Here is a 16828-nt window from a genome sequence, read left to right as displayed (position 1 = left end):
ATGATTATTTCTACATAGGAAATTCAACAGCATTCTTAAAGTGACAATCCATTTAAAGCACATTTGATATTGGTGCTCTTATTTGGCTTAACACCAAAATAAACTAAGATTAAGGCATGAGTTTTTTTTTTAATTAAGGCTATCTGTGGTAAAATGGATAGTAAATCAGGCACAAGACTGAACAAAGATCTAGATGCACTGAGATGTACATTTGATAGTAGATTCATGTGTCTTTTCAGTGGCATTTACAACACAAGTCCCCAAATCAGACCCTATACGTATACCTGGGAATAACTAGTCAAAAGAAAAACAAGCAAATCCATTACAAAGTAACATTCAGCACTTATGTTGCCTGCCAACAAGCATATACTTACTCAAGTATACCACCAATTTAGCTGTAGACTTCGTACAAATACAGTTTATGTGGAAAATTCAGACATTCAATAGGACCAAAAAGAACTACAGAGGGTGAGTTAGGTGTAAAAAAACAACCTCAGAAACTTTAATCTCTCCCCTCTTCACTCAAAGCTTTGTGCTCTGTAGGACAAGCTGCTTTTGAGTCACTATCTGAAAGTCAACAACTAAGTGTGCTAATATTTATGAAACAAGGACTCAAAAAAGTGTGATTGTCTGTATTCCAAAAGCTAAAAATCACATGTAAACCACGGATTTCCAAAAGTATATAATGACTTTAAAGTGCTTAGTAACCATCTCCCAACACCCTTCCCATGAACAGAAGACAGAATGGTATATGTGTTCCATTTGAAGACAGATCCTGGTGGCTTAGTGGTAAGTAATCTGCCTGCCAATGAAGGAGATGTGGGTTTGATCCCTGGGTCAGGAAGATCCCCAAAGAAGGAAATGGCAACCCACTCCAGTATTCTTGCTGGGAAATCTCATGGACAGAGGAGCCTGGTGGGCTACAGTCCATGGGGTCACAAAAGAGTCAGTCACAACTTAGCAACTAAACAACCACCACTACCACAACTACCATTAGTAGGTACTGAGACTTTTTTCCTCTCCCATTTCATCCCTAATGTTGTAAAAGGCTATGGTAAATACAAATCCCTTGAGATCAATTTATATCTTAGGCTTTGTCACTACTGAAAAGTACTCACCTCCAGGTTAAGATAAAGTTCTCCCAGGAAGAGCACAAATGCATGGAATCGTTTTCGAGTCACTTCATCCCCTTTTGCAGCTTGATCTTTAACTTCATATTCAGTCCGACATCTAATAAAGATATACCTTTTGTAATCTCATATTGCTTTTTAAAAAAAATAATCAAGTAAGGTAACCATTTGTCAGTGTGGTTTTTCACAAGCAATTCAGAGGCAAGCACAATGCACCAACATTTTGATTTCCTGTAATAAAAGTGTTCCTGTCTACTGCAGAGATCAGAATATGCATTATCTTTCACACAGTGATTCCTAGTTTTAAGAAATTGGTAACAACAGTTGAAAATAAGCCTATTAGATCAAGTTTGTAACAAGTTACAGCAGCATAGGTTTCATGAGGTTTGTTGTATATTGGCACTAAAAAAACACAAAACAAAAACCCACCACCTCATTTTATTGTCTCACTAGGCTTTTTAAGAAAGCACTGCTGGTTATCTTTTCAAACATATTAAATTAATTCATCAGAAAAAAAGTTGGGATATCTATAAATAGAATACTCTGGTTAATAATGGAAAGGATCAGTTAATTAATGCCAATTCAGTTAACCATGCACCTTGGCTACTTTCCTTTGTCTGCTTTTCCTTTTATGACTTTTCAGCAAAGAGCTTTGATGAAGTGACCTTTTGTTTCTATCAATGCTATTAATGCTATTAGATTATACATTAATATACGTCAGTTATGTACCAATGTAAATCTCTACCCTTGTGCATGACTGATTATCTTGGTGACAGGAAAGACCCTAAAACTTTAAGCTTAAGATTTTTCAATTATAAAAGCAACACACGTTTATATTTTGGTTTTAACCTTTTTGAAATAAAAAGAACAAAAACATTACAACCTAGAGATAACTGCTGTGAAGGTAACTTGTTTTTTTTCAAAGTATGCCTACATTTTTCAGTTAATAAGATTACTACCTTTTTGCTTATTACATGAGTAGCATTTCTCCATGTTAATAGCTTTGACCATATGCCAATACTAGAGAAGCATACACAGTGGGTATATAATCAGCAGAGTCAGAAGACTGGTTCTCAGCCGTGACTACACAGTAGCATCACTTGGGAGAACTTTATAAACCATGCCCAGGCTCAACTTCAGTCTAGTATCAGAATTTCCAAGAGCAGGGACTCAGGCCATTTCCAAAGGTGAGCAGCACAAGGGAAGATAAGCAAGCCTTTCTGCCATTCTACCTCTTCAAATGCCTACTTTTACACCTTCCCAGAAGCTCTAACTTGTACTTCTTTAATTATTAGGTAGATTAGCTGTATTTTTATAAATTTGTCATTTATATTTCCCCAAACTGCACCTATCTGGAGTCATTCCAAATATTTTTACTAAAATACTTGCCTTTTTCTTACTCATTCCTAAGAGGCCCCTCTTTTCATACTAAATAAATGGGCTCATTGCCATGTGTTACAAATTTCTCTATTTTTAATTTACTTCATATAAATTATGACTCCCCAATTTTACAATCTATATTTAATTAAGTTTAATCTCTTCTTTTAGGGCCTGTGGGTATTATGTCTTACTTTAAAGGGCTTTGCCAACCTAATTTTTTTTGGTCAATTTTTCCTTAGTATTTACTGTTTTACTTTTATATTTGAAATACATTTTGGTGTAGAGAGTAAGCCAAGAATCCATCTTTGTTTTCCCCAACTCCAAATGACTAGCCAGTTACGTCAGCAGCACAGTTTGTCTTCTACTAAAGTTTTTAAAGTTTCATGTTTACCAAAAGCTTAATTTTACGTGTCTCTGGAGTGTAGTTTTGGAATCTATTCTGTTAAAGTGCAGTTTAACCACACGATGGAATACTTCGCAACCATTAAAAGTATTTTCAAAGAACTAATAGACAAATTATAATAAACTCAAAAACAATTTGTTATTGATTAAAAAACTCAAACTATAAGAAAATTTCCCTATATTAGCTCATAAATTCAATGTCATCCCCAAACATCAATAAATACTAACAAGGTCTGTGTAATTTCACATGCTGATTCTAAAATCTGGAGAAAATAAACATGCCAGAGTAGCAAAGAAGACCACACACACACACATAAAATGGGTAACTAACTAGACTAGTTGTGAGAAAATTAAGAGCTTTTTAATAGCGTGCTAATAAATCAGAAAAAGTAATGAATAGAATATAATTAAAGTCTAGAATCAACCCAAATTTAAGGATGTAGTGCAATAAAGGTAGCACTTCTAATCAATAAGGAATGGATCATTCAAAAATGTAGTATGGGAAAAACTGGTTAAATGTGTGACAGTAAGTGAAATTAGAACCTTACTCAAGCCAAAGTAAGTACAAAGAAATATGTAAAGTGACTATTTTTAAGATCTTGGAAAAAGAAAAGGCCCTTCCAGGCACAAAACCAAAGGGAGAGACCATTATTGAAAAAAGACTGCTATATATGAGTATAAACTTTAATACTATATTCAAAATAAGAATGGTCTGCCCTATTCTTCCCTGCAACTTCCTATGAAGCGCAATCTTAGCAAGAAGAATGGTCAAATTCTAGCATGTTTAGGAGTTCTCCTTCACTCTCATACGTTCACACTGACCTTTGAAGTAGCAATTGGCGGAAGTTGCCACTCTGTGGGCTAATTGTCAGATGATGGGACAGGTAGTTACAGAGGCGCGCTCCCATGTAAGAGAAATTGGGGATAGATGTGGCCTTTCAAAAAGAAAAAAGTTTTGTATGACACAGATACATCACGTCAGTAATGCAAACACTTCACAGCAATATTCTAAAGAGGAAAAAACATTCCTACCTTCAGTACTGTACAGAAAGGTACAAGTCATTTATGATTGTTAGGCATAAGGAAATTAACTCTCCCTCCCAAACTTACACCAAGAACCAGAATAAATACAAAGAAAAACATTAAGGCAAGCTCTCCCCATCATTTACCCGAGGTTAGCAGAAAGCAAACAGATAATCTCTTTGCTCATTTCTACATAAAATATGTACAGGTACCCAGTTGCATAGTGCCAATTAAAAAGAGTATTTGTGGAACTATTGATCAGAGGTATCTTTCAGGAATAGGATGGCACCAACTTTGGCATCTAGCTGTCCAGAACAAGATAGGCCTGGACATTTGTGACCCTGGACATTACTAAACCTCCCTGAGCTTCAGTTTTGATTCCTATAGAGGTAATTAACATACCTGATGCAAAAGATTAACATTTCAGCAACACTCCCAACATTCAAGGTAAAGAGAAAAATCAAAAGAAATAAAATATTTTTAATAAGACAATGGAAAAACACTCAATATCAAAGACTGAGTGATACAGCCAAAGAAGTACTCAGAAGTTTAACTTTCACTGCAGTTTTTAAAGAACAGTAGAGCATACACATTAAGGGACTTATCACAAAAGCAGTAGTTAACCAGAGTCTAGATCTAACAGACGGCCTAAATGCCTCTCCAACCCTATGTTGGGTCTAGTTACACATGTGTAACCTTAGGCAAGTCATGTAACCTCTGTTAAGCTATGTATAAAATGGGGATAAACGTAATACCTTACAACCACCAAGTATTAAGTGAGTTAACTACAGGTCAAGTGTTTAGCACTGCCAGGCATGAAGTACTTTATAATTAGAACGTTTTATTTCTAATTACTTCCTTGCTCACATAGGACCCTGTACATTTCTCATCTAGGAAGAAAGACCGATTGTACTGACATTCATATATGTGTATCTGGTACCATAATAGACTTAAAATTCAAATTTTATACTTTTTTCATTATTGGCACTGCCTGTTTCCCTTTGCTCTTAACATTTAAAGTAAATTTAAAGACAACAAAATTGGTCATTAAAGTTTCCTGCATCCCTGCTATACCTCAACTTTACTTCCACTGACAACCAATTTTAACTCTGCTAAAAAGGTTTTAACCTTTGTATCTCCATGCTCCATGATATGAGTTTAGATATTTCTTATTAGTTTCCCATCAAGGAAGATGAGCAGTTTTCATGTCAAAAGTAGGATTCAGGACAAACAGAGCAGTTCTATATTCCTAAAAGCTCAGGCATTTTCAAAAAAACAAAATCTAAGAACTGGCCAGGTAATATTGGAGTCTAGAAACAATTGACAACAAACTGAAAAAATAGTCAAATGAAACAGTTAAAAAAAAAAAAAAAATTGACCTGCTATCATAAGTCATCCTTTCATATATCCAAGTTAGAGCTGCTCCTTCAGCAATGACTTAAAGAGAAATACAACCTTGGACGGTGCTTATCTCCTACTGTTTTTGGCCAGTCTCACTCACTGACCTTAAATTCATCTTCAGAATTGAGGGCTATGTTTCCCCCCTTAAAACAGCATTAACATTTCAATGACCAATATGCTAAGATTAAAACTAAACTCTGTGTAAATAACCTAGACTGACATTAGATTTTTTAAGGAATTAATCCTTGAAAATTTTAAAGACAAGCAGAAACATTAAGATTCAAGTCAGAGTGTTTATAGTCCTTTCTTTTTTTTAAAATAAAGAATCAGGTGCCTCGTTAGCACAGTAGGTAGCGTGCCAGTCTCATAAAATAAAGAATCATTTACGAGGCAAAAGAGTTCTCCCATGACTTTTTCTCCCCTACTCCAATAATGGCAGATTCTTGTAAAACAGGGGTTTGGAAAAAAGCAAGATATTCATGTAGTGTCTTCATAAGTGTCCAAAACTTCCTTCCAAATGCCTGTACAGAGCCTTGGCTACAGTCCTGGATCTCTAACTACAGAAATTTTGTACAACAGAGACTTAAAAGCTCCCATGAACCATCAACAGTCAAGGCATGTGGAGGCTGGTAAATGTGAACCTGGCTCCCCTCAAGGAGCAGGCACCATCTTCCGGCATCAGGGAAGCTGTTCAATGAGCGCCCCATGCTGTCAGCCAACCTACCTGTTGATAGATGAGTTCCACAAGTTCTTGCAAAGCATCATCTGCTGTAACCCAGCCATTCAGGGCCTCTGCAAACTGTCCAATTTCAGTTTCAAAACTGCCAGGCTGTTCTGTAAGATGATTCAAAAAATCCTGAACATATTCTGATAAAGTAGGATAATCCTCACAGCCGTCCTCATAGGATTCCTATAGGTCAAAAGTTAGAAGAAAAACATTAATCCATGCAACCAGCTAAAATAAACATGAGGCAGCTTTAAATTGGAATGTCTCTAGTTCAAATGGTATTTTTAAGAATCTTTAACCTAATAAAACGTGTTATTTTCTTCAAAAAATTTAGTCCACTTTTTCCTTGCCCAACAGCCAAAATGTGGTAACAGAAGGGCTCCATCTAGCTGGGTAGAGAACTGTCCTCCCACCTCTGGCAGATTTACAAGATGACTGAGAAGTAAAGCTTAAACCAACATTTCACTATGAGACCAAGATCAAAATTAAGAGTTATAATAAGATTCAGGATTTGTTTCAAAACGGAAGGGGGAGAGGGACCAGAGATATAGAAATAAGAATGGCCACATGTAGTTAACTATTGAGGCCATGGGCATTCATTATACCATTCTCTACCCTTGTAGACATTCAACAATTTCTATATTGGAAAAAAAAGTTTGTCATTTGTCAATCTCCAAAGATAGAAAAATATATATAGTTTAAATGACTACAAAATATCATAGTGTACAGTGGTAAGAGACTTTCTGGCTGCTATGTCCAGCTAATCTTGATAGTAGCAATAGTTTCCAATTACTATCACTACCATCTCAATGTTCACAGCAGCACTATTTACAACAGCCAAGACACAGAAGCAACCTAAATGTCCATCGACAGGTGACCGGATAAAGATGTGGTACTTATATACAGCCATAAAAAATGAAATAATGGATGAACCTAGAGATTATCAAAATAAGTCAGACAGAGAAAGACAAAGGTCATATGATTATCGCTTAATGCACAATCAAGTTTTTAAAAAATGACACGAATTTATTTCCAAAACAGAAATGGGAGTCACAGACATAGAAAAAAACTTATGGAGAATGGGATCGATATATACATACTACTGTATACAAAACAAATAATTAATAAGAACCTCCTGTATTGCAAAAGCAACTCTACTCAATACTCTGTAAAGAGCTATATAAGAAAACAATCTAAAAAGGTAGATATACGTACAACAGGTTCACTTTGCTGAAACTAATACAACATTGTAAATCAACTATACTCCCAATAAAGTTTTTTTTTTTTTAAACTATCACCTTTAGTAGTTCCCAGCATTGTAAATAATGGCAGAATGTTGAGTAGGGTGACTGGTGCAAAAGATAACAGATCTGAGTATCAATTCTTACGTTCACAATGTCTGGAATACCACCCAAAGCGTTCTGAAGTTTACTTGAAAGTTATTTCCTTCTTCAGGGGATCTTCCCAACCCAGGGATCAAAACCAGGTCTCCTGCATTGCAGATGGACTCTACCATTTGAGCCACCAGGGAAGCCAAAAAGTTGACTGATGTCTGCTTCATCATCTGTTTTCGTTTTGCTTTTTAGTCCATGAAAGTGATAGTGTTAGTCGCTCAGTCATGTCTTGACTCTTTGTAACCCCAGGGACTGTAGCCTACCAGGCTCCTCTGTCCATGGGATTCTCCAGGCAACAACACTGGAGTGGACAGCCATTACCTTCTCCAGGGAATCTTCCCAACCCAGGGATTGAACCTGTGGGTCCCCTGCACTGCAGGCAAACTCTTTACCATCTGAGCTACCAGGGAAATCCAGTAACTATGCAGCTTGATAAAATTCATCCCTTTCCAAAAGAAGTCAAAATGAGAAACCACATGAAACAATTATGACTACAGTATGGAAGCATTTTATGAAGGAGTTAAGTTCCAAAGTCAGTGAGTAAAGTAAGGAAGGGGGGGGGGGGAAATCACACCTAGTCAGAATTTGCCCTAGGAAAGCCCCATGTGGAAGCTGGACGTATAATCTTAGTGAGAAGACTAACACTGCTGGTAATGACCACTATTCTTAAGCTGACCACCATTTAGAGGCCATGTTGCATAATTTTTTTATACTTCTAGACACTAAAGTGATATTTAACATGACCTATTACAGGTACTGTAAGAGGACTCAGGAAGTAAGAGCAGAGCACGGTGCCTATCATGCTCAGACAGGGTTCACTGAGCAGAAAAGCAGGGAAACTTGCATACTTTAAATGTCTGTCTGATCACACACTTGAATCCAAATTAAGTAACTGTACTGTAAGATAAAGTAAGCATTAGTGTTGATGAAATTCAAATTCATGAATCATAAACATTACAGCTGTGTGACAGGATTACATGAGTTAATGAGTTAAGTGAGTTAATTAGTAAAAGCCCTTGGAGCAGTACACAGTGAGGTACTAAGTGTTCAACAAATTTTAAATTTCTAGGAAAGTACTGAAACACATTTCAAATACAGCAGCCATGTTCTCACACCTAAAGGAGCTAAAGTGTAAAAAGCATCCAGAAAGGAGAATGATCAACTACACTTGTTGGTACCTAGGATGGTCCTCTATCAATAAACTAATAGCCACCAGTTGCTGATATAGTATGTTGTTCATTCAAACCCATCTGAGTGTTGAGTGCTTACTTGACTGCTCTAGGTGCTGGGAATACTGTCACATCATGGATAAAGGAGATAAAGTCCTCCTTCCTCTCTTGGGCTTGTATTTCATAATGGCAGACACTTTTCAGATATTGAGATATAGTGGAAAAAAACGGTCAGGGAAGAATTCTGAACAGTTAATATCCGAACTGAGAAAGAAGGAGCAAAACAACAAACTCAGAAACCAGCAACACAAACATCTAAGTAAAGATTTTATGCAAGGAGGACAAGAAGTATACAGCCCCTAAGGAGATATGCATTTGCCTAATACCTTTAAGAGATGCCAGAATACACAAACTGAGGATAAGGCAGTTGCTAATGGGATCCATGAGGCAAATGCAGAGATCTTGTGGGGTTTGGGGACCACACTAAGACCAGTTCAAGAGGCAGTGGAAAAACCAAGCAGGGGTCGGGGTTAGGGTGGGTTTAGGCAAGGAAGGATCTTGTACCAACTCAACTAACCTGCGCATGCTCATATAGCTCTTATAGACATGTAAGTTAGTAAGAATTGAGCACAGAACAAAGTCTATGCTTTTAACTTCTGTGCTATACTCCAAAAAAATCAAAGGCCTATAACCCAGTTTTGACACATAAGTTTGCTTATTTATAAACTTATAATAAGTTTTAATTACATATAAGTTGCCCAAAATTCATCTTAACAATTCAAAGAGTTGGTTAAGTATGTTACCTTATATCCACATGATAGAATATCATATAGCCACTGAAAAGACACGTATCAATACAGAAATACTGTCAACACAGCGAATTAAAAGAACACAGAAGCATATTTTTGTACTATTTAACTGTTAGTTATAGGCAATGAAAATTTCTGTAAAGATAGACAAAGGATAAGTTATCTCTGGAGTGAGGAAACAATTATAAATACTCACTCTTTAGGGCTTCTCTCATGGCTCAGCGTCCGCCTACAACGTAGGAGCCGCAGGAGACATGGGTTAGAGCCCTGGGTTGGGAAGATCCCCTGGAGGAGGGCATAGCAACCCACACCAGTATTCTTGTGGAGAATCCCATGGACAGAAGCCTAGCAGGCTACAGTCCATAAAGATTGTAGGTCACAAAGAGGTGGACATGACTGAAGCAACCTGGCACGGCACTGACTTTATTATGAAATTTTGAAAGTGGTTAAGCATTACAAATGCATTATATTAAATAATTACTTAATGTTAACTACAAACATATGTGAGCTTTACAATTAAAAACTAGTTTTAAGATTTTGATAGGCAATTTAAAATTTTACACATTTGTGGTATCCTACAATGACAATGAAAAGCAGGAAGTCTCCCAGCTAATGGTATTGATTTCCTAACTGTTCTTATCAAATGTCATTCAATGAAGCAAAATGCAGGTTAGAACACTAACTTCAGTTTTTTGTTTTTGTTTTTTTTCCAAATAAGCATTACTCTTTTAACAGAATCTGAAATGTGAAAGTAAAAGAGGAAAACAGAGCTGTTCTGAATAGAGCTGAACAGGGGATTCAGAGCCTGCTGTTTCACAAAAGGGAAAAGCGAGGTACGGAGTATTGTGAACAGATGAGCACTCCAATGTTGGAATCAAAGCTTGTGTTAGTTCTCTAGTACAAGGTTTTTTTAAAGTATAAATTTCTTCAGTCTTTACTGTGAAGTCAAGTGGCTTCCAAGTTGAGGAATATTTAAGTTTCATTTTTCTTAGAATTCTGTGACAAGAGATTAGTAGGAACATCAGTCAGAAAACTGACTTTCTAGTAGGTACTTTGAATACACTGTCAAGAGTTAAGCCTCTAACCAAAGCAGTGGGAACAAAAGAAAATGATCAGACACTTACATGAACAGTCAAGACTATTTTAGTTAACCTGATCAAAAGTGGGCAAGACTGTGAAAGAGGAAAGTGAGTCAATACACTATACAAGCTTTTAGCCTGAGCAGTTAGTTAGAATATAAAAATGTAAGCAAAGGTTTGCAAAAGATGAATTTTTCTTTGTTCTTGAGTTTGTGCAATCCTCAGAAGAGGGCAAAACAAATGGAAACATAAGCCTGGAGTTGAGAGGAAGAATTAGATTCCAGAGTTATCAGCAGGCAGGTATGTGATGGTCAGATTCTAGGAGATAGGTACTATCATCAAGGGAAGTAATAAAACAGAAAAAAGACAATTCTCAGAGCCTGCAGTCTGAGGAGAGGAGGAATGGCCTGAAAATTCAAAGGATGAACTGCCACAGAAGCCAAAGGAAAGGTAAATGAGGAGAGGTGCTCATAGGAGCAAATTTCATTGGTTCAATCTGAGACAATGATGGTTGCAGTCTTGGTAATCAAAACTATGTGAAGAGAAAAATTTAAGACAAGATTAGTATCATAAATATTCAGTTCTTAAAAAGGAGGAAATTTTGAAAGACTTAAAATGTACCCTTGGCACCTTGCTCAGGACCTACACCAGGAGATCACATGGTGTTCAAGAAGTCTATTTAGATGAGGGTTAAGAGGACAATCAATTTTAAAATAAAAACATCAGCTGTCACAAAAATAGCACAATTAAGAGGATCAGTCTGCAGAGGTTTCAATGGTCAGTGAGGAGTAAAGTAGTGACAACAGTGAACAATGTTTCACTTTGAAGAATGTCACTATTAAAAGGCAGAAGAAAAACTGGGCAGTAACTTGAAGGAGGAGGTTCTCAGAAAAAGCTGGGATTTTTTGTGCATGTTGAGGAGGGTGGGGGATTTTGTCTCTTAATAATTTATCAACTCCTATGTGGAATTTTTGGTTCTCATAAGTGAACCGTGATTAAATATTTAAGATGTAGTTTACCTGAGAAAAAGCAATGGCCAGGAATAGATGGACATGGCAACTCACTGGTAAGAAGGCATATGAAGAAGAAGATTCTAGCAGTGATATTAAAGGAAGGTTTGAAGATAAAAGGACTTAAGAGTTTTAGAAAGGTTATGAAAGCACAGTAAAAGACTATCATAAAAAATGTAAAACACATGCATTCTTGAGAGCAGATCCTGCTCAAGGATATCAAGCAATAGCTTCTCAAGTGCATAACAAAGGAAGATTCAAGGAATTTCTGGAAATCCAACAAGGAGACCACTAGAATACAGGCTCTACAAAGATAAGAACTTTTTATCCACTGCTGTATCCCCAGTCCTTGATTCATGTTTTCTGAACAAGTGAATGAATACAACTAACTCTGGATTACGGTTACTGTCAGGAAAAGCTTCTCTCATAATCAGACTTTATCCTAAGACTCAGGGGAAAAATCAAGAATATTGCTGTTCTGTGACTGAGAAAAACTCTTAGCTTTGACAAAGGGTAAAAGGGTAAGGCCAGAGAATAATATATCAGGGCAGGAGTAGTAAGCTTCCCAGGTGGCGAAATGGTAAAGAATCCGCCAACAATGCACGAGACGCAGAAGACACAGGTTGGATTCCTACGTAACCCTGTGAGTGCTCTAATAGGCTCGTCCCCCGTTCTGTGTCTAGTCCTTAAAGTTTTGATATGAGCCGGACTCATTCTTGGGGCTTCCCTGGTGGCTCAGCCAGTAAAGAATCTGCCTGCAATGCAAGAGACCCTGGTTTGAACCCTGGAGAAGGAAATGGCAACCCACTCCAGTATTCCTGCCTGGGAAATCCCAAAGTCAGAGCCTGGCCCGCTACAGTCCATGGGGTCACCAAGAGTCAGACATGACCGAGCACGAATGCACTCAGCAAGCTTGAATGCCTATAGAATCCAGGTGGATTACAGGCAAATGAAGTAAGCCGGTGAGCAAATTAGAGCTTACACACTATCTAAAGGGGCTGCCTCTATTCAGCTCCAGCCAACATTTGCTCTATCAAAATAGCAGTCCAGTATGGCCAGATCTTATGATCTCAAAGAAACCTCCAAAAAAAAAAAAAAAATCAGCTGTGCAGTATCTAAGTACTGGTAAATTATAAACCCCCCTTTAAAAAACAATACTCAGGGCCAAAGAAGACACACCTGCAGGCAACATGTGAGCCATGGGCTTCCAGTCTGCAGTTTGCTCTGGCAAACAGAGCCAAGCTGGAGCTGATCTACAAGAGATTAAGGGGTGCCAAGAAGACGGCAATGGCTCAAAGAAGTCGACGAACATGGCTCAATACACTGCTCTCAGGGAGTCACTTCAACTATTTAAGAAACTAGCTGGTAGAGAATGAAAAAACTACATCCCTCTCACCAAATAGCCCAAATCACTGGGAAAGCAAACAAATGAGAAATCATTTGTGGCTGTTAAGGTAAGTATCCTTAAGACTTACTCAGCTACTCAAAACTCTCAAACGGTTCCTTTCTTTTCTAAGCCAAAAACAGTTTTGGGGCAAGAATCCAAGCTGCTCTCATCTACTTTACATGATTGATGGCCCATTCCACCCCAAGTCAACTGCTCTTCCTGCTATGCCTGTACTTTCCCCTCTCCAGCCCCAAAGCTCTTTCCTAATGCAGTCTTAAGATGCATGAAGTTTCTAAAATATGGAATAAAAAGTTCTCCTTTACAAATATAGAAGTAAAGTCCCTCCAACTCTCACCCCCAAAGCAACAAAAGAGGTGTGCACCATTAGTTGATCAGGGACTTTTCAAATTAAAAAAGATAACACACCCACCGGAATAGCTAAACTTAAAATAGTAAATACCACGTGCTGATAAGGAATTAAACTAACTGGAAACCACATGGTACTCAATGAATACACTGCAATCAGTCTTTTTGGAAAAGTATTCAGCAGTCTTTACTAAACCTAGCTACCGTATGTCCCAACAACTCCACTCCTAGATATATACCAAACACAAACAAGGACAAATATCCACCAAGACATGGACAAGAACAGCAGCCCCAAACATAATAGCCCAACTGTGAAAGCCAACCAATCATCAACAAATATTCACACAGTGGACTGCCACGAGAATAAATCACCTCCAGTAACATGCTGCAGTACTGATTAATTTTGATGTTGAATGAAAGAGAAAAATAGTGTATTCTATGTGACTCCATTTATATGAATTTTGAACAGAAGCAAAATTACTGTTAGATCAAAATAGTGGTTACCTTTGGAGAGCAGTGGGCTTCCATTGTGGCTTAGCTGGTCAAGAATCTGCCTGCAATGCGGGAGACCTGGGTTGGATCCCTGGGTTGGGAAGATCGCCTGGAGAAGGGAAAGGCTACCCTCTCCAGTATTCTGGCCTGGAAAATTCCATGGATTGTATAGTCCATGGGGTCACAAAGAATCAAGACGCAACTGAGCAACTTTCACTTTGGAGAGCAGTAATGGGGAGGAGGAGAGGAGACAGAGTGGGCTGTGGGGATGATGATAACGTTCCTTTTCATTATCTGGATGCCCAAGTATTTTCACTTTGTGAAACTTTGAGCTAAACCTGAGTTACACTATTCCATATACTTACATGTCAAAAAATGAAGAACAGAAGAGACAGGACTTATGCTAAAATATTATCATTTCTTCAATCCAGAAATGGTCCCTGCCCTATTTATCTACAATTACTATGCATTTACCATCACAACAATTTTTTTCTCTGTATCCCAACCATGCTTGTTTTCTCTTGATATTTAAGTGACACCAATTTCTAACATTTATATTATTGACAAAGATGAATCTGAAAGTTCTTTATACCTAAACACTTTATCAAAACTCCCTACATTTCTACATAACCGTTAATTAGAACCAGAAACACTTCTATTGTAACATAACAGAGCCCAGATGTATACTTAACATTAAAACACCTACCACAATTAGCCCGCAGCAAAACCACTGTTTAATTTACCCTAAAGTTACCATGAATACCCAGCTGACCTGCTAAAATCAAATTAAAAATTAACTTTTCCAGGCCACTATTCTATAGGTCGTCCATAAAGTCAGGACACAGACTTCAGTTTTATAGACTGAAGATGTCCTTGACCACTGTAAATTTATTAAATTATAGATGGTGGAAATACAGCAATGAACAAAATAGACAAGACTGTCTACTCTCAAGCTTACGTTTTGATACCTTGACTGTAATAACTACCTCAAACATAATACATTCCTGAATTACTTTTGTTTCCTCATGATTTCAATACATTTATGTTATTATGTGCGGTACAGAAAGCACACCAGCATACTGATAAATGATGTAATAACCACATTCTTCCAGTAATACTAAATTGTAGTGAATTGAGTTGTAGTGAAAAGGTGTACTTACCGTATAATTAGAAGAATAACTTGATGGGTAGAATTCAGGAGCGTTTACAGACAGCTTAGACATTAATACAGGAGCTACAACCACCTGGGGTTTAGCCATTGCTGACTCCGAATTCTGCTGTGGGATGTTATCCGGCGAACTAGATGGAGCTCTCAGGGGCCTCGTTTGTTCTGAGAAAGGAAAAAAAAAATTGGTGTCAAATGCTTTCATTCCTTTGGATAACAACTTACATATACGGAAAAGCCATCTGAGCAAGACTGGTTTCTATGTCAAAAAAGAACCATCACGAAATTTAAGGTTATCGCCAGGATAGCTGCAGAGAGCCTGCAAAAAGGAACAATAGACTTGCTTTAATCATTCTATGAACATACTGCTTTCTAAATAAACACGTGAGAGCTTATTTTTCCTTTTTTCTTTTTTAAAGAGTCGGTTAAAAAGAGGTGGGTGCCCGCCTCAGGCCTCCCCCTCGGGGGCAGGGGAGGGGGAGGCGAATTTTACTTCCTCCCGGGACAGGAGAACTCGGAGGGCGCCACGGGCCCCTCCCCCCGCCGGGGCGCACAAAGGATTCCGGCGGCCACCTTCCAAACCCGGTTCTGGGCCCGTCCCCACCGCGAAACAACCGGGCCCTTAGGGGAACGCTCTCGGGGAAGCAGTGGGTAACAGAGGGTAACAGAGGGGGCAGCGCGCCTCCCTCGGGGGCGCGCGGAGGGCCGTGGTGGGGGAAGCGTTGGCCCAGGAGGACGGGGTCCCCTAGAGCGGCTCCGTACCTGGGAGCGCCCCGGGCCGGGCAGGCCGCTGGAGGCCGGCGGGGACCTCGCACTGGGCCCCTGGCGGCGGGGCCGTCCTGGGCTGGCGCAGCGGCGGCGGCTGCAGGAAGCCCGGAGCTTTGGGTTGCGGCGGCGGCGGCGGCTGGTGCCGCGGCCGCTCAGCAGGCCCCGCTCCGTTCGGGAAACCAGCGCCCTCAGGCCCGCCCCCTCCGCGGCCCAGGCCCCGGCTCCGGCCCCGACCAGCACCTGGGGCCCGATCGAAACCGTCCGACATGCTCCTCCTCCTCCTCCTGGGGCCGCTGCTGCTGCGCTCGGGAGAGGACACGAGGGGAGGCGCCGCGGGGCCGGCTCTCGCCGCGGCGCTCACTCAGGCCTCATGGAGGAGGAGGGCGGCGGGTCCCCGCTAGGCTCCTCAGCGCTTCGGGCGGGCGGAGCGGACGGCAGCTAAAGCAACCCCCGAACCCGCCGCTCCGGAGCGCCCGCCCCCCGCGGCTAGCCTCGGCTTTCCGACTCTCCCCCCAAATCCGGCGCGGCGGGGGCGAAGGCAGGTCACAGCGGCCCCCCGCGGCCCGGAGGCCCCGGGCGCGCCGGCCTCGGCTCCTCCCGTTCGCGGCGGGCGGGCTGGCAGCCGCGGCCCAGCAGGCGGTCCGGCGAGCGGCGCCTAGGCCGCGGGGGCCGGGCGGGGGGCTGAAGGGGGCGCTTACCCCTGCTAGGCCCGGCCTGCGCGATGGTTCTCGGGAGAGAAGTGTGAGACTGACGGTTGAGGCGAGGAAATAAATAAATTACGGGGGGAGGGGGCGTGGAGCCGGCGCCAGGGTTCACGGACGCGCACCTTCCGGGGGCGCGCAGGTGTGTTCAATGTGCGGGCGCAGGCGAGACCCGAGGACTGGCGGGCAGCCGGGCAGTGGAAGCTCGCCTGCCACCTGCTACGATAGCCGCGGGGGAAGGGAGGAGGAACAGAATCGAAATACGCCTCCCACCCCCGCTCCTCTCAATTCACTGTAGGTGTTTATCACAGTAGGTCACAGTGTGACCAAGCTTTACTCTCTTCTCTTTTTTCTTACCCTCCAGAAATTTTAAGAAAATACACTACCCTTCAATGAAATGCCTCTCTTTTTCATCTTCTGCCAGT

The 16828-nt window shown here is 40.4% G+C and overlaps 1 protein-coding gene across 2 annotated transcripts in view; it reads right to left on the bottom strand.

Annotated features, from left to right (window-relative positions):
- Positions 1-16161, bottom strand: part of PAIP1 (poly(A) binding protein interacting protein 1) — a 29507-nt gene extending 13346 nt beyond the window's left edge. Inside the window, exons 1-5 of one of the 2 annotated variants that reach the window (XM_068990552.1) lie at positions 15697-16161; positions 14930-15099; positions 6061-6246; positions 3735-3847; positions 1119-1230 (exon numbers count right to left, since the gene is read on the bottom strand). In XM_068990552.1, coding sequence (XP_068846653.1) covers positions 1119-1230; positions 3735-3847; positions 6061-6246; positions 14930-15099; positions 15697-15970 — 855 coding nt within the window. In that variant the 5' untranslated portion in view covers positions 15971-16161. The remainder of the gene's footprint in view (positions 1-1118; positions 1231-3734; positions 3848-6060; positions 6247-14929; positions 15100-15696) is intronic. The other variant, XM_068990553.1, reaches the window with a different exon arrangement.
- Positions 16162-16828: the final 667 nt, after the last annotated feature.

Source organism: Capricornis sumatraensis, chromosome 18, assembly GCF_032405125.1.
Source record: "Capricornis sumatraensis isolate serow.1 chromosome 18, serow.2, whole genome shotgun sequence".
NCBI classification, from domain to species: domain Eukaryota; kingdom Metazoa; phylum Chordata; class Mammalia; order Artiodactyla; family Bovidae; genus Capricornis; species Capricornis sumatraensis.
The sequence above is the reverse complement of the archived record's forward strand: the minus strand, read 5'-3'. Positions and strand labels throughout refer to the sequence as shown.